This window comes from Cervus elaphus, chromosome 29 (genome assembly GCF_910594005.1).
Source record: "Cervus elaphus chromosome 29, mCerEla1.1, whole genome shotgun sequence".
NCBI lineage: Eukaryota > Metazoa > Chordata > Mammalia > Artiodactyla > Cervidae > Cervus > Cervus elaphus.
Genome location: NC_057843.1, coordinates 46,328,531 through 46,351,653, shown reverse-complemented (window position 1 = coordinate 46,351,653; position 23,123 = coordinate 46,328,531). Strand labels below are relative to the sequence as shown.

At 38.1% G+C, this 23,123-nt stretch overlaps 2 protein-coding genes across 2 annotated transcripts in view; one reads left to right on the top strand and one right to left on the bottom strand.

Moving 5' to 3' along the window:
• The window catches only part of C29H9orf85 (chromosome 29 C9orf85 homolog), a 62,138-nt gene that overhangs the window by 32,858 nt on the left and 6,157 nt on the right, over nucleotides 1–23,123 (bottom strand). The gene's annotated exons all lie outside the window — the stretch shown is intronic.
• LOC122686082 (40S ribosomal protein S6) lies at nucleotides 10,810–11,649 on the top strand. The gene has a single exon (XM_043891180.1). The coding sequence runs from the start codon at nucleotides 10,853–10,855 to the stop codon at nucleotides 11,600–11,602; it is 750 nt and encodes a 249-aa protein (XP_043747115.1). The 5' UTR covers nucleotides 10,810–10,852; the 3' UTR covers nucleotides 11,603–11,649.

Genomic DNA, 23,123 nt, shown 5'->3' with positions numbered 1-23,123 from the left:
TTTCCATCTTACCTACTCACTTTTCACGTGTTCAGTTCCGTTCAGTCACTCAGTCGTGTCCGACTACTTGCAGCCCCATGAACCGCAGCACGCCAGGCCTCCCTGTCCATCACCAACTCCCGGAGTCCACCCAAACCCATGTCCATTGAGTCGGTGATTACAAATATCAAGATTCTTCACCTCTCAATCATATATATCCTAGAAATAAGACTTTCTCCTACTTAACCACAATACAAGAAACCACACCTCAGAAAAATGAAGAATAACTAATACCATTGAGTGTAGCCAGTCTACATTGAAATTTCCTCAATGATCCCGCTCCGCCCCATACCCAGTCAGTACTCAAGTTCAGCTTGTTCGCTCTCTTTTGGTCTAGCAGGATCTCCCTCTTTTATCCTCTACCCTGATTTTTTTCAGTTATTTTTTTAAAAAATTTTTTATTGGAATATAGTTGACTTACAATGTTGTGTAAGTTTCAGGTATATAGCAAAGTGAATCGGTTATACACTGACGTTTTTGAAAATAACGTCAGGCACCTCATCTTCGGGAATACTCCACATTCTGTATTTGTCAGGTTGTTTTATCTTGGTATAATTTAACTCATTGCTTTATGTGTTTTTATTTTCATTATCTTAACAATGTTTTTCTAAGAGAAAACCTTTTCACTTTCAATGAAGGACAATTTTTTTTGTTTTTTTTCTCTTATGGACAATGTTTTTAATGTCAAATCTAAGAAGTCTTTGAAGAAACATGATTTTCATCTATGTTTTCTTCTGGAAGTTCAGTAACTTTCGGCTTTACATTTAGCCTATGATCTATTTTGAGTTCATTTTTGTGCATGGTACAAAATAGTGGTAGGAGATTCTTTATAAGTTATCTATGAGTGTCCAATTTCTAGCATCACTGAATTGTTTTTTAATTGTATTTTTATCTTTGTCAAAAGTTAAATATGTGTGTCTGTTTTGGACTCAATATTCTATCATATTAATCTATGTTTACTTTTTCTTCAGTACCACCCTGTCTTGATTACTGGAGCTTTAAGGTCTTGAAATCAGCGCTGTGCCTCCCCTAAATTTATTCTTTTTCAAAACTATCTAGCTATTCTACTTCGTTTGCTTTACTGTATACATTTTAACATCAATTTGTTAATTTCAACAACAACAACAACAAAAAGCCTGTGATGATTGCAATTAGGATTATATTGAAACTATAAATAAATTTGGGGGAGAAGTGACATCTTAACAATAATAAATATTCCAATCCATCAACATTGCATTCCCGGGATAAACCTCACTTGTCTGAGGTGTATTATCCTTTTTATTTATTGGTGAATACAATATGCTAACTTTCCCTGAAGATTTTTGTGTTTATGTTCAATGAGGAATACTGGCCCACAGTTCTTTATTTTAATAATACCTTTGTCTGGCTTCAGTGTTTAGTTCAGTCACTAGAGGATTCAGGTACAAGGGTTAAAGGGACTGAAAATATAAGTAAAGATTTTCTATATGTTAGAAGAACACTGGACTATTAAAAATCTTGTAGAGGCTTCCCTAATGGTCCAGTGGTTAACAATATGCCTGCTAATGCAGGGGGCACAGGGTCAAACCCTGGTCTGAGAGGATCCCACATGCCAAGGAGCAACAGAACCTATGGACCACAACTACCAGAGCCCACGAGCTGCAGCTACTGAAGCCGGAGACCCCGCAGCCTACGCTCCACAAGAGAAGCCGCTGCAATAAGCCCGCGGACCACAGCCAGTGAGCCGGCCCCTGCTCGCCACATCCAGAGAAAGCCCGCACCCTCGACCGAAGACCCAACGCAGCCAGAAATAAAAAAACAAACCCTGTAGAATAAGCTCAAGTCCTTATTTTTAAATAACTGTAAGTACAATTATATGTTTAAAAGTGGTTTTTTTGGTCACACACTGAGAAAAATTTTATCCTAACTAGATGAAATTAAATTACTTACACTTACAACTGGCCTTTGGTTTATTATACTACATAACACTTTAGGAAATAGAATTTATCACTCAATAAATATGAATGGGGCAGGGGAAAAGACAGAGTTCAAACTTCACACAGAAATCTCTTTTGTATTCTGTCCAGCAGTCTGTACATTTTGTTCATCTCCTTACCACTTGGTTTTGCAACTAGTCTTTTCCCTTTAATACTTTTTTCCCACTGTGTATGAACAATGGTATGCTCTATTATATAAATTTCTTATGCCAAGAATTTATTACTTTCGTGGATGAAAAATAACTTTACTGATCAGTTTTAAGATTTAAAACTGTATGAGCATCTATATATAAATATTCAATTATAGAAATTTTTATAAAAATTTAAAAAAGGATAAATCTTATCCCTCAGAGATTCTACACTTTTCAGCATTTCAAGCATATATATTTGTAGAAATTTGTATTTTTATGTACATGGTGTTTTATAACATCTCATCAATTTTTTTTTATATTAGTATATATACTTTTAAAACATGTTTTTATTGACTGTATATTATATTCTTTCAGAGTAATACTTTCACTTAACCTATTTTCTGATAGTTTGCTTATTTCCAACTTCTGACTGAATACATACGGTTTTCAATGTATTATGTTACAAATATCAGAAAACTTCTAATGAACAGGCAAATTCTCATCACATTATATTTACACATAACAACTGCTGATCACATTTCAATAAAAGAGTAAAAATAACAGGAATTTTACCAGAGGTGAAAACTCATAAACTGTCCCCTTCTTAAATTAAGTATGGTACATAATTATTTGGACATCAAAGCAAATATTTCCTAGTACTGTCTATAAAAATTTGCTTTGTTTTCTTATCCTGGCAGTTAAAATTTTAAAAAGAACAGAAGACAGTGCCACTTTTCTTTTCAAAAAGGGAATTAAAAATCCTTCTTGCCAGGAATTCCCTGGTGGCTCAGTGGTTAGGACCCAGCACTTTCACTGCCATGGGTCTGGGTTCAATCCCTAGTCAGGGACTAAGACCCCACAACTGTGCGGCTCAGGCAAGAAAGAAAAAAAAAATCATCCCTGCTGTAATCAACTATACCACAATTACTAGAGAGAGAACACTACTATATGATCCAAAATATTAATACTGACTTCTAGTCACTTAAAACTTTCAAACATACAAACTATTTCAGTGTGATAAGAAACAATAATTTAAATGCCTATTACTCTCAGAAATACCTTATTTGGACAAGTTACTGAGTCTTACTATTTTTATGTATTTTATTATTTCACAAAATGAGCTAGTCATATAAATAGACCAGAAATACTTTTGAAGTGAGTTCTAGTAATAAAATTCATTTGTCATTTAAGGAAAAATAGAAAACTAAAGTTACTACAGGCTTACTTCTTTTTAAGAAACTACACTGGTTCAATGTAACTAAAGCGATTAGCTCTCAGCATTTATAAGCAAACTATAACTTTAAAATTCTAAAATATTTGATATAAATACATATGGACATCAAATACATAAACATTTCAGTTACCAATATTTGATTTTTCACAATATAAAATTCCAATTAAGAGATACCTAGAGGATAAAGTGAGGTATATTTCTACTATATGCTAAAATAATTATTTTTTTCCCCTGAAGTCTAGTCCATCTTTGTCTCCTTCACACTATATTCATCTAAAACACCAATACCAACCAGAGAATTGAAAATATATGCTAAAAATATTCAAATTGTCCTCTTGTTCACCATATTTAAAATATTAGCTTTTCTAGTCAAGAAACAATATTGGATTCCCTCACTCACTTTTTTGTTTTGTTTTTTTTTTTTACTGCTGAAACCTATAACAAACGACATCTGCAAAAACAAACAATTGCATTTTCATCCGAAGACTGAATATAAAATGGGCCCTGATCATCCTAAACAGAGGACTATTCTCTCAAAAAGTGGGTAGAGCTATTGTCTGTTGCAATTATACAGAGAGGGTCTATGTACCAACTACCTACTGATTTATTTCAGTAGCCATGCAAACGACTCAGATTCTCACTGACAAGCTTAATGCAAACACTTAAATGGAGCCACACCTGACTACAGGCAGAAACATGCTACTGCAGTATCTTCTGGCAGTAGCAAAACCTATTAAGAAAACCATTTCTGTTTTCCAAAGCATATTTCACTCATTTACTTTTACGTAAAAATTAAAATAAGTTGGTGCTGTGAATTTTAACAAGAAAATATTTCTGAAGGATTTGAACAACCAAATCACTGCACTGATAAACCAATCACATCTGTTAAAAGGTGTGGTCAGTTGGAACGAAGAGCACTCTGGTATAAAGATTTTTAATTCTCTCCATATTGTACTAAAAGGCACAATTCAGGAGGATATGTTATGAATGTTTAAAAAAATTTTTATAGAAGGATTCACAATGCAACACTAAGAACAAATTATAAGCAGAACACAGAATCCCGAGGACAAGAGAAATTTTGCTCTACAACAATTAAAACATTGGGAACTTAGTATTTTAAGATAATGTACATTTAATTATCTTTAAGCCACCTTCACTATTAACTACAGGACTTTATTAAATAAATAACCCAAAAATAACTTTACTTTAAAGTGGAAATAGCTTTATTGTCAGAGTAGTTTTACAGGAGGTAAGTTTTCTCTCTCAAAATTTTGCTGTAAATGGTTTTATCCTGGAATAATTTTTGTCTTTCCTGAAAAAAAGACTCACCTTACAAAGTAGGATTGTACTTCAAACTTCATTTGCTCCTTCTCAAGATCCTTTGCTAATACTTCTTCCTCTGATTACCCCTTAAAATGATCTACTCCTCAATATTTAGTCATCAACCCACTTACTGACCTGCCTTCCCTGTCTCTGTCTCTTCTTCAACTTAGATGTCTGTGCAGTGCTCCTTTCTTTCCACACTCTGTGTGAGTGTGTGTGCATGTGTGTATGTTACTCACTCAGTCACGTCCAATTCCTTGCGACCTCATGGACTGTAGCCTGCCAGGCTCCTCTGTCCATGGAATTCTCCAAGCAAGAGTAGTAGGGTGAGTAGCCATTCCCTTCTCCAGGGGATCTTCCTGATTCAGGATTGAACCTGGGTCTCCTGCATTGCAGATTCTTTACTGTCTAAGCCATTAGGGAATCCCTTCCTTACTCTTCACTCACGGTCAATATCACCTTTAACTGCAGCTTCAGTAATGAGCTCAATGAAGATTACTTCCAAAACAATGCACAATCCTAATGCTTCTCTGGAGGTCCTGATATATCAGACTGCATGAAGGACATCCATTTTCCTCCTCATGGAAACCATTGAAACACCCCAAATCCATGGACTGAATCACAATCACTATCTTAGCAGTAAAATCTGTTTCTCCTTTGTCCCAAACGTCATCTTAAACTCATCTTATAGTCTCAGGTATAAAATCTCAGGTCACCTTTGCCTTCTTCCTCTCCTACCAAAATGCCAATATGGACAAAATCAATTTTTCCACAATGTCCCCAACTTTGTCATCTACTTTATATCCCCCCTACTTCTATTATATGTCAGGTCCTCATTTCTATCTGTACTGCTAACGCAGCCTCCCAAATGGAAGATGGATTAGAAACTAAAAAAGATAAATGGAGACCAAGCTGTCAACAGTTATGTCTAACAGACATCTGTCCATTTGCCTCCTCTGGTCAGAAATTTACATTCCTTAAGGCATTCCTAAGACTGAAATTGAGACCTCACCACAATATGATCTCTACTTTCCTTTCTGGTCCTATCACCTGTCTTTCTTGCCTGTGCATTTGGGCACTCCCAAGTAAACAAATCCGGCAGATACCACAGTCTGCCTCCTCCCGTGGCTTTGCTCTGCCGGTCCTTTTCCACACCCACATGTCGAAGTTCAATTCTTCATTCAAATCTAGGTTTGTTTTCCAAACAACCCTCCCAAATCCCATGTAGTATTTTCCATCTCATTCAATTCAAAAGACGTATACAAGGCCTATAATGGCCAAGCATATATTAGATATAGGGGTACAAGAGAGAAGTAAAGTCTTTATCTTTGAGCTAGTAAGCAGTCAAACAGAGAGATGGCTTTGGCAGTGTGGAAATTATAACAGAGATAGACAAAGGGTGCTGTGGGATCATCCTCTACCTTACAAAGGCCAAGTGCCACCGCAAGGGAAGGACACATGAAGTGTGAGAAAGTATGAGGCCCTTCGGGGAAGCTGCGAGCAGTCAGGAAGAGCCAAACAACAGGGTGTGAGGAGAATGGAAGGACTGAGCTAAATTATAAGAGAACATGTTCGCCAACTGAAGAATTTTGAGTAGTAAACAGGAAAGGAATCTGACTGAATAAGATCCTAAGCAGCAGTTAAAGACAGGACTAGAGGGAAGTATGGGGAACCCGTAAGGAAGCTGCTGTAGTAGAAAAATAATATACTAAAACACTAAATTTGGCTGTAGCAGTGGGGACAGAAAGATGCGTACAGGCATGGGAGATAATAAATACCAAAAGATGATCTAGGTTCAGTAAGTAGTTAGAGAAATGATAACCAGAATAGAGTTAGGGCAAAGCCAAGCCTTTAGGGAAAAATGGCTTTTAAGTCCATTCTCAAACTCTAAGGTACACCAGACCCAACCCAAAAGCATATTAAAAATCAGATTTCCAGGCCCCACCACTCCCTGAGATTGTGATTTGTAACTCAGGAGTTTCTGTTGCATAGGCCACACTGCGAGAACCTGTGGCAAAGTGATGGGGAATGCCATAGAGCAAAAAAGAACTCAGACAATAGCCTCCTGTGATAGCAGCCCCCCACCTTGCTCAGACAGACCCAATGTACAAACGAGGAGAGTGTGATCACTGGAAAGCTAGTCACACAGACAAGCACATCAATCTGAGTGTCAAATACAGGGGAAGGTAATTAACAGACGACCACGTGGTTTGAAGACCATGGACGTTAGAATCTCCTGTGAGCTGCTGCTGCTGCGTCGCTTCAGTCATACCCGACTCTGGGCGACCCACCTGGCTCCTCTGTCCCTGGGATTCTCCAGGTAAGAATACTGGAGTGGGTTGCCATTTCCCTCTCCAATGCACGCATGCATGCTAAGTCACTCCAATTGTTTCCGACTCTGTGCGACCCTATGGACAGCAGCCCACCAGGCTCCTTCGTCCACAGGATCCTCCAGGCAAGAACACTGGAATGGGTTGCCATTTCTTCTCCCTCCTGTCAGCTACTTGTTTAGAATGATGATTCCTAGACTCAACCCCAAGATCTACTTATCGATAAAATCTGCATTTTATACAACTCTTCAGATGATTCTTAACCATGTCAAAGGTTAAGAACCACAGGCAGCTGAAACAAGTTGACATTTCCAGAGAGAAGAATATGTTCCCAACCTTACCTTTGCTACTGGGAGTACTACTTGTAAGGGGGTGATATGCTTTTCCTTAGAAAAAAAGTTGATTACTGTAGCTGAAACACCACTGGTTACTGTAAATGAGACCAATAATATTTATATAGTATCATCTCAATCAATATTCAGTTAAGCATATCATTTCCTCAAGACATTAGGAGGAAAACAGTTTTATTTCTATTTTACAGACAAAGAGAAAAATCCAAATAAGTTTAACAATCTGCCTACACTTACATACCTACAAAGTCATATAACCAGGGCTCAAGACCATACCCTCTGACTCCAAATTCTATATTTTGCTCCATCACTCTTTTTTTTTAATTAAAAAATTTTTTTCCATTTATTTTCATTTGTTGAAGGCTAATTACTTTACAATATTGTAGTGGTTTGTGCCATACATTGACATGAATCAGCCATGGATTTACATGTGTTCCCCATCCCGATCCCCCCTCCTGCCTGCTCCATCATTCTGTACTATCTCTCTTTTAGAATCTCAGTCTGATTTCTAGTTTCTCCATTGAGAGCATCTCTATACTGGGAAGATACACTTTGATTTCCAACCAAGTAACTATAGCATATTAAAAAGCAGAGACATTACTTTGCCAATAAAGGTCCAGCTAGTCAAGGCTATGGTTTTTCCAGTGGTCATGTATGGATGTGAGAGTTGGACTGTGAAGAAAGCTGAGTGCCGAAAAATTGATGCTTTTGAACTGTGGTGTTGGAGAAGACTCTTGAGAGTCCCTTGGACTGCAAGGAGATCCAACCAGTCCATCCTAAAGGAGATCAGTCCTAGGTGTTCATTGGAAGGACTGATGCTGAAGCTGAAACTCCCAATACTTTGGCCACCTGATGCAAAGAGTTGACTCACTGGAAAAGACCCTGATGCTGGGAGGGATTGGGGGCAGGAGGAGAAGGGGACGACAGAGGATGAGATGGCTGGATAGCATCACCGACTCGATGAACATGAGTTTGAGTAAACTCTGGGAGATGGTGATGGACAGGGAGGCCTGGCGTGCTGCGATTCACGGGGTCGCAAAGAGTCGGACACGACTGAACGACTGAACTGAACTTAAAAGAAACCTTTGAAACATACAGTACTGACTAGACTATTTGTATACTAGAGTAATGTATCAAATATCTGAGTCTCCAGAATAGCCTCAGAACTGACGAAAAGCTATGCTAGAGACACAAGTCCAGAATCCAGAAGACCTATTATTTAAGAAGCTTTTCCAAAGTCTAACATCAAAAGACATCATACCAAATGTAATTCATCCTAGATTCTCAGTCTGTATGTTTAAAGTCTCTTAATTCAGACATGGTTGACACTGCTATGGCACTGTATAGAAACCATCTGTTTTCTACTCTGACTTCCTCATGGTCAGGAAAAATAGAATTTATAGAAATAGTTTCTGGCCTTTATTGCTGTTTCTGGATTTAGGCCAGATCTAAAAATGCTAAAAGCTGGGAAATTCTTCTTTGCTCTTCCCTGTGTTCTAAACCTGCTTGCTGCTGCTAAGTCACTTCAATCGTGTCCGACTCTGTGCGACCCCGTCCCTGGGATTCTCCAGGCAAGAACACTGGAGTGGGTTGCCATTTCCTTCTCCAATGTGTAAAAGTGAAAAGTGAAAGTGAAGTCGCTCAGTCATGTCCGACTCTTCGCGACCCCATGGACTGCAGCCCACCAGGCTCCTCCGTCCGTGGGATTTTTCAGGCAAGAGTACTGGAGTAGGGTGCCATTGCCTTCTCCGAAACCTGCCTTAGGTAGTAATAAAATTTAAACATCAGACCAAATCTCAATTAGCTATGGAATCTAATATTAGGACCCTTGGAGAAGGAAATGGCAATTTCTACTCTTCTTTTCCAACAGAGGATGTCTCTATCAGAACTAGAGGAGACAGAGCTAAATACGTGTATTTCTATCCTCTCAAGAAATCTACTATACTTATCATTTAACTCCCTGCTTGGTTGTTTACAGTTCTGGTCAATGTTCTTTTGCTTACGCAAGTCCTTGAGTGATTTTATATCTACGCGATATGTCTGTACTTTGGTCAGGTGTCTAGACAAAAGCATGCTTCGGGAAAAGTTATTTATCTATGTGATTTACTATAAAACAGGTCTTTTTTTGTTTTCATTATAGAAATAATAGCAAACTAAATATTTTTTACATAAAAGACTGCTATCATAAATCTATAAACCACACGTCTAATCCTTTATAAAAATTCTCCCTGCTGCTATTCTTAGAACATTCCTGTGGCTAGGGGCAGGCATAATTATCTTCATTTTGCAGATGAGAAACCTGAGGCTCAGAGAATTAAGAGATTTGCTTGAGGTCACACAATTAATCAGGACAGCAGAGGCAGAACTCATAAAAAGATGCCTTTTATTTGAGGGCATTCTATTAAAGTTAGAAGAAGAAAGTGTTCCCCTATAGCTTTTAAGGTTTTCCAAATAGTAAAGAAAAAAAGTAAAAGCACAAAATTTTGCTAAATTTGTCTACGTTTTTGTCCTATGCTTTGACTCAAATTCTAACAGTGGTATATTGTTTTGCAAATAGGGCCAAACCAGCTGGCTTGTTCCTAAGGAACCTTACAGTGTTATAGATCATTTGTTTAAAGGGCACAAAAAATTCCTAAGTTAGAAAAATTCATTTAGGAAAGAAAATATTACCTTTGCTAAGCTATGTTCTAAAAGAGGATTTACTTTTCTACCTGGTTCTTCACAGATTCTCTATACACTGAACCCTGAATAATAAAAGGTAAACTAAGCAATGCGCTACATGGGCCAAGTACGTCCAATCCAACTGGAATGCAAAAAGCGCTGCTCAGGCAGCAAGCGTGCAGCGTCATGAGGCAACACATGTGTTTTTATAAGCGCTCATTAAAAGTTAGTTACAATTTGAGATCCTGTCCAACCAGTATGGTATGCCCCAAGTTAGTGATCTTAAAAGAGACAAAACTACTAACCAACAATTGTTTAACATGTATTAAACAAAAAGGAACAATGATATTAATTTCCTTCTAATAGCATATTTTAGGAATTTATGGATTTAACTCTTCCAAGCATAATAATTGGCAGTGGCCCCAAACCAAATGATTTTATCTTTTAAAATAAATCAGCATTGTACATCATTTACTTGGGGACAGGATACAAGGGCAATTGCCATCCTGAAGCTAGTTAACTTCAAAGACAGTTGCCTTGTTCTGGTCACATTAGAAGGTTGTAAGAATAATCTGTACATGATGACGACTGATTGAGGAGTCAAGTCACATGAGAAAAAAAATTAGGTTTGTACCATGATTAGTTTAGTCCAGCTATGCACATGTGACTTACCTAACTTCAGTTGAGAGCATTTTCTCATTCCTAAAAAGAAAGATATTTTTTATGACAAGAATATAACAAGCTAAGGGATTAAAATTAAAGTATGACTCTTTTTCGTGGCGCCTCGGAGGCTGTCGGCCACTTCAGAATGAAGCTGAACATCTCTTTCCCGGCCACTGGCTGCCAGAAGCTCATTGAAGTGGACGATGAACGAAAACTTCGTACCTTCTACGAGAAGCGTATGGCCACAGAAGTTGCTGCTGACGCTCTGGGTGAAGAATGGAAGGGTTATGTGGTCCGAATCAGTGGCGGGAACGATAAGCAGGGTTTCCCCATGAAGCAGGGTGTCTTGACCCATGGCCGAGTTCGCCTGCTACTGAGTAAGGGGCATTCCTGTTACAGACCAAGGAGGACTGGAGAGAGAAAGCGGAAATCTGTACGGGGTTGCATTGTGGATGCCAATCTGAGTGTTCTCAACTTGGTCATCGTGAAAAAAGGGGAGAAGGATATTCCTGGACTCACTGATACTACAGTGCCTCGTCGCCTGGGTCCCAAAAGAGCTAGCAGAATCCGCAAACTTTTCAATCTCTCTAAAGAAGATGACGTCCGCCAGTATGTTGTGCGAAAGCCCCTAAACAAAGAAGGTAAGAAACCTAGGACTAAAGCACCCAAGATTCAGCGTCTCGTGACTCCACGAGTTCTGCAACACAAACGCCGGCGTATTGCTCTGAAGAAACAGCGTACTAAGAAAAACAAAGAAGAGGCTGCAGAATATGCTAAACTTTTGGCCAAGAGGATGAAGGAGGCCAAAGAAAAACGGCAGGAACAGATTGCCAAGAGACGGAGGCTGTCCTCTCTGAGAGCTTCTACTTCTAAGTCTGAGTCCAGTCAAAAATGAGATGTTCTAAGAGTAATAAATAAATAAGATCAGACATCAAAAAAAAATAAATAAATAAAATTAAAGTATGTTCTGAAATGAAAGATGCAAGTCACCTACAACAAAACACTACTACATTTTATTTCCATAGTTGTTTTTTTTTTTTTTAATCTAAAGTTGTCCTATAGTTCTTATTTAATTCTCACATCAGCCTTGTGTGGAAGGAAGAAAGGGGTATTGCTATTTATTGTTATTCTAATTTACAGAACATTGATATAACTTACTCATGGTAACAGAGTGACTCCATAGCCACACAGGGAGGAATCCCAAGAGTCTACTCCTGTGTTGCCCTGACTCCAAATTTAGGAGTCTTTCAAACAGTCAAATTATAAAATGTATCACAGCTTAAAAGTAAGTACAGGATGTATCGTGACCATCTCTCTGCTGTCTACAGGAACAATTTGAAAAAAAGTATGAGCTAGTGTGTACTCAGACAACACAAGGATTCAGAAGATTTCCAATACACAGTTCTTTCCTCATAGTGCTTCAAATCTAGTTGGAGACAAAAGTAAAGGGCATGACGTAAATCTGAATAGTAAGCAATATACTGTTAAGAGTTAAAACAGTGTTTAAAAGAAGAGATTAACTGGAAGCTTCTTCACACTGGGCTTCTGGAAGGATTTAGACTGAGGGATGGGGCGTCCCAGGTGGCACCAGTGGTAAAGATCCTGCTTGTAGATGCAGGAGACATAAGAGATGTGGGTTCAACCCCTGGATCAGGAAGATCCCCTGCAGGAAGGGATGGCAACCCACTCCAATATTCTGGCTTGGAGAATCCCATGGACAGAGGAGCCTGGCAGGCTACAGTCCACAGAGTTGCAAAGAGTCAGACAAAAATGAAGCGACTTAGGACACAGAACACTCACTGCGAGGTGGGGGAGTCATCAGAGATTCAAGGTTGACTGGCAGCCTTGCAGATTCAAAAACTCTATTGTTCCGTTCAGTCCCAACCCAACAGGACAAAGAGAGGAAGATATACATCCCTACCTCTCATGACAAATTTGCAAAAGTGTTACAAAAAAGACATGTTTTCAAAGACCATTGTTAATCTTGTAAAGTAAGTCCTCAAAAGGTTGCAGATCAAAGTCTAACGTGACACACAGGCTTGATTTAAAACAACAGCAATTCATCTTCTTTCATCCCTTCTTTGTACTTCTACCAGTTGAGTATTAGAACCAGAAGTGGGGTTCAACTGCAAGCAGAAGCAGGAGAGATTATCTACAGATATTCACGCAGATCATATTTTTCAGCCCTTCCAAAAATTGCTAGTAAAATTTCCAGTTTACTCACTATTACTTCTTGTACACTGGCCTTAACTCTCCAGCTACACTATCAACACCATAAAGGCTAGAACAAGGTCTTATTTTCATCTCCACATTTGTTTAGCACAGACACCAAACAAATAACAGGCATTTTAGACTTTAATGATGATTCTGATTTCTCTTCTCTAGGCTTTTCCACCACCCTAAGACAAGACCTTTAGCTTGCTTTTGTTTTTAGTTCCCAAGTGTGGCTGAAGTGAGTATAGATCTTGTCTTCCAAATAGTTTACCTATTCTGTTTTATGATTCATATATAACAGCATTTATGTTTACTGAATGTTTACTGAAAAGTTAACTTAGTTTTACTGAGTTCTCCTTTTACTGCTGTTTCTTCTACCATGTATCTTCCTAATACCCTGGAGTACATCGCTTACTATATAGGTATTTTTCACAAACTTTTAGTCTGGATGATTCTTTTGCCTTGATTTCCAAGCCATAGCTTAGCTCTACAAAGAACTCTTAATTCAGGACTTCCCTGGTGGTCCAGTGAGATTCAGTGCTCCCGAGGCAGGGAGCCCAGGTTTGATTCCAGGTCAGTGAACTAGACCTCACATACTGCAACTAAGATTCGGTGCAGCCAAATAAATAAATAAATATTTTAAAAAATAATAATTCTTAATTCAAAATACTTTCTTTATAACACTTTGTATACCTTTTCCTTTTTTTTTTTTCCAAGTAGCAGATGAGAAGTCTGATGCCCACAGGATCATAGTTGCTTTATGGGTAACCTCATTTTTCCCTCTCTTTGAAAGCCTGTAGGAATTTCCTTGCACTTCTACGACTGGAGTTCCAAAATATAACCATGATAGGTCTAGAACTCTTTTATCTGAAGGTCTAAGATTTTCGTCAACTTTGGAAAATTTTTGTGTTTTTTTCCATTACTTTTTAACACTTCTTCCTCACCCTCCTGTCTTCTGGATTTCTTTTACTCAGATAGCTTTCCTAACTTGATCCTCCTTATCTGAAATTTCATTTCAGAATTTTTATCATTTTGACCTTTCATACTAGGTTTTAGACAGATCCAATGGCTTGATCTCTCAAACTGCCAATTTAGTCTTTAGTCTTGTCCATACTGCTATTCAGCCATCTTATTAAGATGTTTACATTTCTGTAACCACAACTGTCATTTTTACAAAATGTCATAGGCTTCTGCAGCTGCTGCTGCTGTTTCAAGCAGCAATCTATCTTTGTTTTATGGATTTTGAGAGCTTTCTGAGTCATTAAAGATGGATACCAATTATACTTTTTCAAAGTTCTCTTCTGTGTCTTCTATTACCTTTGTTAATCAGGCACAGAAGGTAGGGTTTCCAGTCTACATCTCATAGTTTTGGTTTTCCTAAAAAGTTTAGTGCTTCTCAGTAGTCTGCTCGTATTTATAACTGAGGGTTTAGATCTGTACTACCCAATATGGTAGCTACTGTCCACGTGTAACTATTAAAATGGAATTTAAATTAAAATTCAGTTCCTTAGTTTCACTGGGCATATTTCAAATGTTCAACAGGTACATGTGGCTAATGGCTACCATACTGGGTAGAACTGATCTGAAATATTTCTACCATCATAGAAAGTTGTTCTGGAAAGTACTATTATAATAAACAGATATAGAACGGGTTACTAAAGCAGAATTGAGAAATGCTACTGTTCTGGAATCCAAACATCATACAGTTTCTGCCTCTGGCTGACAGGAAAAAACTTAACAGCTTGATAGCTTTAGCTTTAGTAGCATAGGAAGCATGTCGCCTCTAAGCCTAGGGATTCCTCATTAAGCTCTGAGACCAGAAATGACCAAGAATATTGCTGTGACTTTGTCTTTCATGGCATGTCCCCAGTTTAGAGAGTTGCTCTTCTGACCTTATCTTGAGGGTAAATGACAGAGAAAGCCACCTGATGCAAAAAATTGCATCAAGATCTTATTAATTAACAGATCTTATTAATTCTGATACTGACATTGTTCCAGAGTTTTATTGGAAAAATCTTGACTTCCATCTGTATTATAACACAGATTCAAAAAATGCTTAGTTGAATCAGTCTAATCTCATCTACTTTATATCTTAATTTCTTTTTATTTTTTCCTTCTGTCATTTCATTTTAAAAACAGAAAGATAAATGCATGCTTTCAGTGAGTCATTTTGAATTAGAAGTCTTAGTAAAATTTGACTGACTTTTTTTCTTACTGGGTACAGAATGAAGGCATTAATAAAGGTGTCCCTAGAGAATCCCTAAGATTAGAATTAACTATCATGAGAAACCAGAGATTTTTATTTAAATATACTAGGAAAGAGTTGACCTTGAAATCATCATATAAGGGTCAACGAACCATCCACGGTTCGATAATACGGAGTTTAAATTACAGCAAAAGCATCACATATGTAAAAGTAATCCTTTTTATATGTTTTATATGGCTGCTAAATGACAACTTATCCCACATGACTATTCTAACTTTATTAAAAATTAGATCCAGCATTATGTCCTACAAGTATTCACGTTTACAGGAAACATGATATCATATTACCACAATGTCTTGTGATAAAGGCTAATGATAGTATATAGACTATTCACATATGCAAGTATATACCATGATGTCAAATATATTACTCAATGTGATGACTTCAGGGACATGAGTAATTTCAAAACAAATAAGTCAGCCACCTGGTAAGACAGGGTGGAGCATTTAATAATATATAAATCTTTATAGGACAACAAACATTTAAAATAATCGCTAGTTTAGCTTGGTATTTCACATCCCTATTGTAAATGGCCTTCAAAACAAGTGTGATTAATATAAAGTTATAACAGAATTCTAATGCCAATGAACCACCACTGAAAATTATTCTACATACATAGTTCTATCACCTACAAGAATATTTCTTTGTTAATAACATATAACTGCCAAAGCAAAAACAAAATGTGTTACAACTCAGTTTCATAAGGACAATTTGAATTATATTATCTTCAGAATATAGATACAACTATTCCAATTAGGAATGAACCTGATAAAATATCTAAGAAAATGTCCACCACAAAGTTCTTAAAATGTAATTCAACCTCATGAGTAAGTAGATCAAGTAGAAGACATTTATGATTGAGGTTGAAGTAATCAGCTCCAAAGCTAAAGTGAAGTTCAAATTTACTCTTGATAGTTTTAGAAGTCAGGAATCCTATAGGGACTAAATCAATCACTCGGAAAATCAAATCACACCAATTTTTACATTGCAAAGTAGGATTGTATCAAGTCTTGTTGTATATTTAAATAGTTAATATGATCCATCAGGATGCTTGTCTACACCCACTAATACTATTTCTGTAAAGAAAGGCTGGTTATCTGGGCACCTACAACCTCTCCTTTGACTCCAAAAGCCATGACTTTAAGGTTATTCAAAAATACCTCATATTCATCAAGATCATCGTTATTAGAGGAGAGAGTTATAGTGACTAGGAGGGGCCAGTTACATTCTCTTGATCGGAATGGTGATTACATGACTATGTTCAGTCTGTGAAAAGTCAATTTAACTCTATTATGATTTTTGCACTTTTCTACACAGTGTATGTTATACTTCAACAAAAGTTTAATAAATGAAAATGCCCCATATTTACCTTTTTTCACTTTTTAGAGTAGTTACTTCTTTCCTGAATGAAGGATTCATATTATACTCATATTTTGCAAATGTTTGCTATATAACAATAAGACAGATGTCAATAAAGACAGATGAATTAACAAAGACCAACAATTAATTGCAAAATGTCAGCAAGAACTACTTGATTTCCATTCCTTCATCCCACAGCACTGAACTGCTACTAGACATACATATTACACCATTAGTAGTTTAAAAAAATACTTGAGCCCTTCCTGCCAGAGACAGATGGCATTTGTGATGTATGTGTAAGAGAAAGAAGCCAAGACATACGTACCAATACCTACTAAGATATGCATCATACGTGTCATGAGGGCAATAAATGCCACAGGGAAGGAGGGAGACATTCCAGTGGGATTAACCAGGAAGTGCGTAAATGAGGGAGGAGAATGTGAACATGATGAACATCATAGAAGCTGAAGGCATGGACTAGCATCTACAGAATGCTTAACACTGCATGCCAGGTATCACATGAGGTAAACTTTGAATAAACCTTACCTAGTCACCCTGCTTATTTAACTTATATGCAGAGTACATCATGAGAAATGCTGGGCTGGAAGAAGCACAAGCTGGAATCAAGACTGCCGGGAGAAATATCAATAACCTCAGATATGCAGATGACACCACCCTTATGGCAGAAAGTGAAGAGGACCTAAAAAAACCTCCTGATGAAAGTGAAAGAGGAGAGTGAAAAAGTTGGCTTAAAGCTCAACTTTTAGAAAACTAGGATCATGGCATCTGGTCCCATCACTTCATGGCAAATAGATGGGGAAACAGTGGAAACAGTGTCAGACTTTACTTTTTTGGGCTCCAAAATCACTGCAGATGATGACTGCAGCCATGAAATTAAAAGATGTTTGCTCCTTGGAAGAAAAGTTATGACCAACCTAGACAGCATATTAAAAAGTAGAGATATCTGCTAGACATCCATCTAGTCAAAGCTATGGTTTTTCCAGTGGTCATGTATGGATGTAAGAGTTGGACTGTGAAGAAAGCTGAGCACTGAAGAATTGATGCTTTTGAACTGTGGTGTTGGAGAAGACTCTTGAGAGTCCCTTGGACTGGAAGGAGATCCAACCAGTCCATCCTAAAGGAGATCAGTCCTAGGTGTTCATTGGAAGGACTGATGCTGAAGCTGAAACTCCCAATACTTTGGCCACCTCATGGGAAGAGTTGACTCACTGGAAAAGACCCTGATGCTGGGAGGGATTGGGGGCAGAAGGAGAAGGGGACGAGAGGATGAGATGGTTGGATGGCATCACCAACTCAATGGACCTGAGTCTGAATAAACTCCGGAGTTGGTGATGGACAGGGAGGCCTGGCATGCTGCGATTCATGGGGTCACAAAGAGTCAGACACGACTGAGCGACTGAACTGAACTGAACTTTCACAATATAGCTAAACCCACTAAAATCTTGACTACTTAAGAAATTTGTCCAAGATTACAGAACAAGTAAATACTAGGGAATTTGACCTAAATCTCTGGACTTTAATATCAATGTCTTCCTACCACACCACGCTGCCAGTATCTTGAAAAAGAGACCGATGCCTTTGGCCAAATGCAGGAGACATAAGAGACGCAGGTTCTATCCCTGGGTCGGGAAGATCCCCTGGAGGACGTCACGGCAACCCACTCCAGTACTCTTGCCTGGAGAATCCCATGGACAGAGCAGTTTGGCAGCCGCGATCCACAGGGTTGCACAGAGCGGCATGCAGCTAAATGGACTTAGCACACACACGTATGCACGCACCTTTGGCCAAAACCCAAAAACACATACCTGAAAACTGATAAATTTTTTTTCCTATCCAATACATACACTTCAAAATATTTTTATTCTTCAAAGCAAAACGATCAAAAACCAAAACAGACTGCATCTACTTATAGGAATGATGGCCTAAATTGACAGTACTATAATTCTAAATCACAGCTTGAAATCAGTCTATTTGACTATCCTTTCTGGTAAAAAAAAGGCCTTAGTCAACCATACTCTTTAACTAAAACTAATGAGAAGGTTATAAAAGTTAAAGATAATTTAAACAGTTGACCGTTTTGCTGACAAATTGAAACACAGAATGTACAAAAAGGCCAAGAGTCAAGGGTAATTGTTATATTTTGGTTTGAGGAACTCAGTAAATAGTGGAGTTGTTAACAGAGTTGGGGAATACAGAAGGAGGAAAAGGTTTGAACGAGAAAAAATTGAGTTATTTCTTTCGTCACCTTAAGCTTAAGAAACCTTTTTGATTTTCAAGAATGGAGGTCAAGTAGGTAGTTAAATATACAACGACTCTGCAGCGCAGGAGCGAGGCTGGCCTGGAGTTCCAAATCTGGAAGGCATCAGCATAAAGATGGTATTTAAAGTCATGGACTGAGCGGAACGAAAAAAAATTATTTCGGAGAATGCTAGAGAGGCAAATGCTGCCAGTCAAGTGAGTGAGGTGAGTACTGAGCATCACAAGGATTTGGCAACACAGAGATCAATGACCCTGACAAGAGTGGTTTTAACAACGGTGTAGGTGGTGCTAGTGGTAAAGAACTCTCCTGCATCGTCAGGAGGCATAAGAGACAGGTTCCATTCTTGGACTGGGAAGACCCCTGGAGAAGGGCATGGCAACCCACTTCAGTATTCTTGACTGGAGAATCCCATGGAAAGAGGAGCCTGGAGGGCCACGGTCCACAGGGTTGCAACTGAAGCAACTTAGCACGAAGGTGTGCAAAAACTATTTAAATGGGGATTGAAAAAAATGGAAGGTAAAGAAATGGAGATCAAGAACTTTTCTATAAAAAAGAAAGAAACAGGGTGGATCTAGAAAAGAACATGGATTCTATCTAAAGGGGATTTAAAAAAAAAAAAAAAACAGAAATAACCCATTACAGATAGAAAGACTAATGACACAACAGAAAACTGAGGAGTCTTAAGCCTTTTAAGTCACAAGGGAAGCAAGAATAAATGAGGTCCAGAGTGCAAGTAAAGCGACTTAGGGAGGACTAGGCACTTCATCTGCTAAACCAGGAAGGCGTGTGCACGGGTACACATGCGGGGAGTGTGGTAGACGTAATGGTGGATAGAAAGCTGGACCTAAGCAAGGTTAGGATTCTGTCCGGCAAGTACCACAGAAGGGAAGAAAAATAAGGAATTTGAAGTATATGCAAAAGAGCACTTGTACTGATAGAACATGGTATCCATGTTGGATAAGGAGGGGAAAAAGGACAAGGCTGAGGTACAGTGAAAAGTGGAAAAGTTAATGCACCTGAGTACCCAGTGGAATTTTTAAAAACTATTTGAGGAAAATCAGGTAAGTAGATGGTGGTCAGTTTCTGCTGTTTGTTCAAGTTTGTAAGAGGAGCAGTTACCAGCAATGAGGGCTTAATATTTGAACACGGGAGGAGATGTCTGAGGTAGGGGATATAAAAACTGAGAGATCAGATGTTTGATTATCCATGTGACTGTAGCAATCACTAAGTATGATGGCAGGAAAATCTGGAAAGGCAGTGAGCCAGATACTAAAGAGGATGAAAGGATAGATCTGGAGGAGATCAACAGTTTGATGCCATGTATCTCAGAAGAGGTGGGGTTTTGAGCAAGGAAAACTTGAACTGAAGAAGTAAATGGGAAAAAGGGGTTCTAAATGCCGGGTTGAAGATACAGGGTGAAAAAACATTGTTACTTAAAGACTACAGGGAAACAGAGTTCCCAGGAATAGTCAGGGCAAGAAAGTGAAAGAAATTTTATTTTCAACACTATGTCTCTGATGATAGTAAACTACCAATTCCAGAAGGCAAATTGGAATGGTTAGGGGAGGGGGCATTGAAAAGTTCAAAGATTGCAAATTAGAATCTACACAAGTCAAACGAGTATAAAATTTCCTAGCAATAATGGCCAAGCCGGGAATCTTGATCACTAAAAAATCAAGCAAAACAAACTAATAAACACATTTTCTAAGCTTCATGAGAGCAGTTTGGTATCTTTTCAATAAATTCCCTTTCTGCTTAGCAATTAAAGAATCCTAACGATAATTACTATCATGTAGAGGGCCTTGCACACACAGACAAGGTAAGAAGAAGAATGTTTATTTAATTCATTCAATATATTTAAGTGCTATTTGCCCTGGAGTGATAAGGAAAATTTCAGAAAGGAATTTTAGGCATGCTAGCTATTCGTTTATCCCCTTCTCATTTCATTTCTTCCTTTCACAAAAGTCAGTGGTGAGCAAAAGACCAGTAACAACTGAGGATAGAGTGAGCTGACAACAGCTCACTCCGGGTTGTTCTGAGGATAAGCAAGGTTCTCTGTAAACTTGCCTGTGACCTTACAGTAACACTTCTGCAGGTGTGGAAAGAGTCCTCCGGCTTAAAATAATAAATGCCTAATGAATGCTGCAGCAGCCTGTGCCTCTCAGCCCTGAGGTTCTTTGTCCAATGGCGACACTCCAACTACACAGCCTTTCTCAAAGCAGAAAATGACCCCATTTGGGGAAGACTTAATATACACTATGACTCTTTCTCTCTCTCTCAGGTAAACTAATTTACCTAGATGAAGAATTCTGAGAATACTGTATTTCTAAGGGTAGAAGAAATAACTTCTAAGGGTAGTATTTACCTTCATGTAGAAACAAGTGTTGACAATGTAATTATAAAATTTCATAATCCACCAGTGAGTACAGTACTATGCCTTAATACATAGACCAAATAAAGACAAATTAATTTTAGTTGTCGTTTATTATGCATAAAATGAAATGTCTAAAACATACAATTGATACAGAAAAATTATATTGTAGCAGGCATTAAAAATAAGTAACTTGTAGGATCAATTTATTGATCCTGCCCAAGTGTAAGCACCTTGGAATTGTAGGTAAATGAAATATCCCAAAACATGGATGAGATTATTTTGTGTAAAAGAGAACACAGTACTTAAAAATATTCAAAATAGTGAATACTCACTAGCACTGACTTTTTAAACAATTTTTAAAGACTTTTAATTAGTACAATATTCCTACATAGTATAATGCTCAGTACATCATAGATTAAATCACCTTGTTAAGTGAAAAAGTATGCTGAATATAATAAGAAGTCAATTGGGGGAGGATACTTTTAACTTAAATCCATGTTGGATCATAGAGAAAGCAAAGGGATTTCAGAAAAACATCTACTTCTGCTTCACTGACTACATTCCAGTCTTTGTGTCGATCACAACAAACTGTGGAAAATTCTTAAAAAGATGGCAATACCAGACCACCTTACATGCCTCCTAAGAAACCTATATGTGGGTCAAGAAGCAAGAGTTAGAACTGGACATGGAGCAAGAGACTGGTTCAAAAGTGGGAAAGGAGTACATCAAGGCTGTATATTGTCACCCTGTTTATTTAACTTCTATGCAGGGTACATCATGTGAAATGCCAGACTGGATGAATCACAAACTGGAATCAAGATTGCAGGAGAAATAACAACCTCAGATATGCCAATGATACCACTAATGGCAGAAAGCAAAGAGGAACTAATGAACCTCTTGATGAGGTAAAAGAGGAGAGTGAAAAAGTTGGCTTAAAACTCATCATTCAAAAAACTAAGATGATGGCATCTGGTCCCATCACTTTGTGGCAAATAGATGGGGAAAAGTGGAAAGAGTGAAATCTTTTTTTCCCTGGGCTCAAAAATCACTGTGGATGGTGACTGCAGCCATGAAACTAAACGACGTCTGCTTCTTAGAAGAAAAGTCATGATCAACCTAGACAGCATATTAAAAAGCAGAGACATTACTTTGCCGACAAAGGTCTGTCAAGTCAAAGTTATGGTTTTTCCAGTAGTCATGTATGGATGTGAGAGTTGGACTATAAAGAAAGCTGAGCACCAAGAATAGATGCTTTTGAACTGTGGTGTTGGAGGACTCTTGAGAGTCTCTTCGACTGCAAGGAGATCCAACCAGTCCATCCATCCTAAAGGAAATCAGTCCTGAATATTCACTGGAAGGACTGATGCTGAAGCTGAAGCTCCAATACTTTGGCCACCTGATGCAAAGAGCCAACTCTTTGGAAAAGATCTTGATGCTGAGAAAGACTGAGGGCAGGAGGAGAAGGGGGTGACAGAGGATAAAATGGTTGGATGGCATCATTGACTCGATGGACATGAGTCTGAGCAAACTCTGGGAGAAAGTGAATGGACAGGAAAGCCTGGCACACTGCAGTTCATGGGGTCACAAAGAGTCAGACACGTCTTAGCAACTAAACAAAATGTAATAGACAGCATTGGTGAATATACCAAGAACATTTCCCAGTTTGGAAAAAAGATCAAAAGGAGTCCCAGGTGATCTCCAGAGTACCAAAGATGGTTACCTTGAAACTACAATGGAAACCACTGCCAAGCTGAAGATTTATTTAATGGCTACCCACTTCTTTAAACTTTAATTATTGAAACCCATTGATTAGGAAATAACATTTATTCTCATACTGGCACTTTATCACTCATACCAAAATTACTCACACCAGAGATTACCGGTAAACCAATATGAGACCATTTCCTAAAGCACAGCATATG

Bases quoted from the DNA above. Each gene is read 5' to 3' on its own strand.
- LOC122686082 (XM_043891180.1), top strand. From the start codon at position 10,853: ATGAAGCTGAACATCTCTTTCCCGGCCACTGGCTGCCAGAAGCTCATT.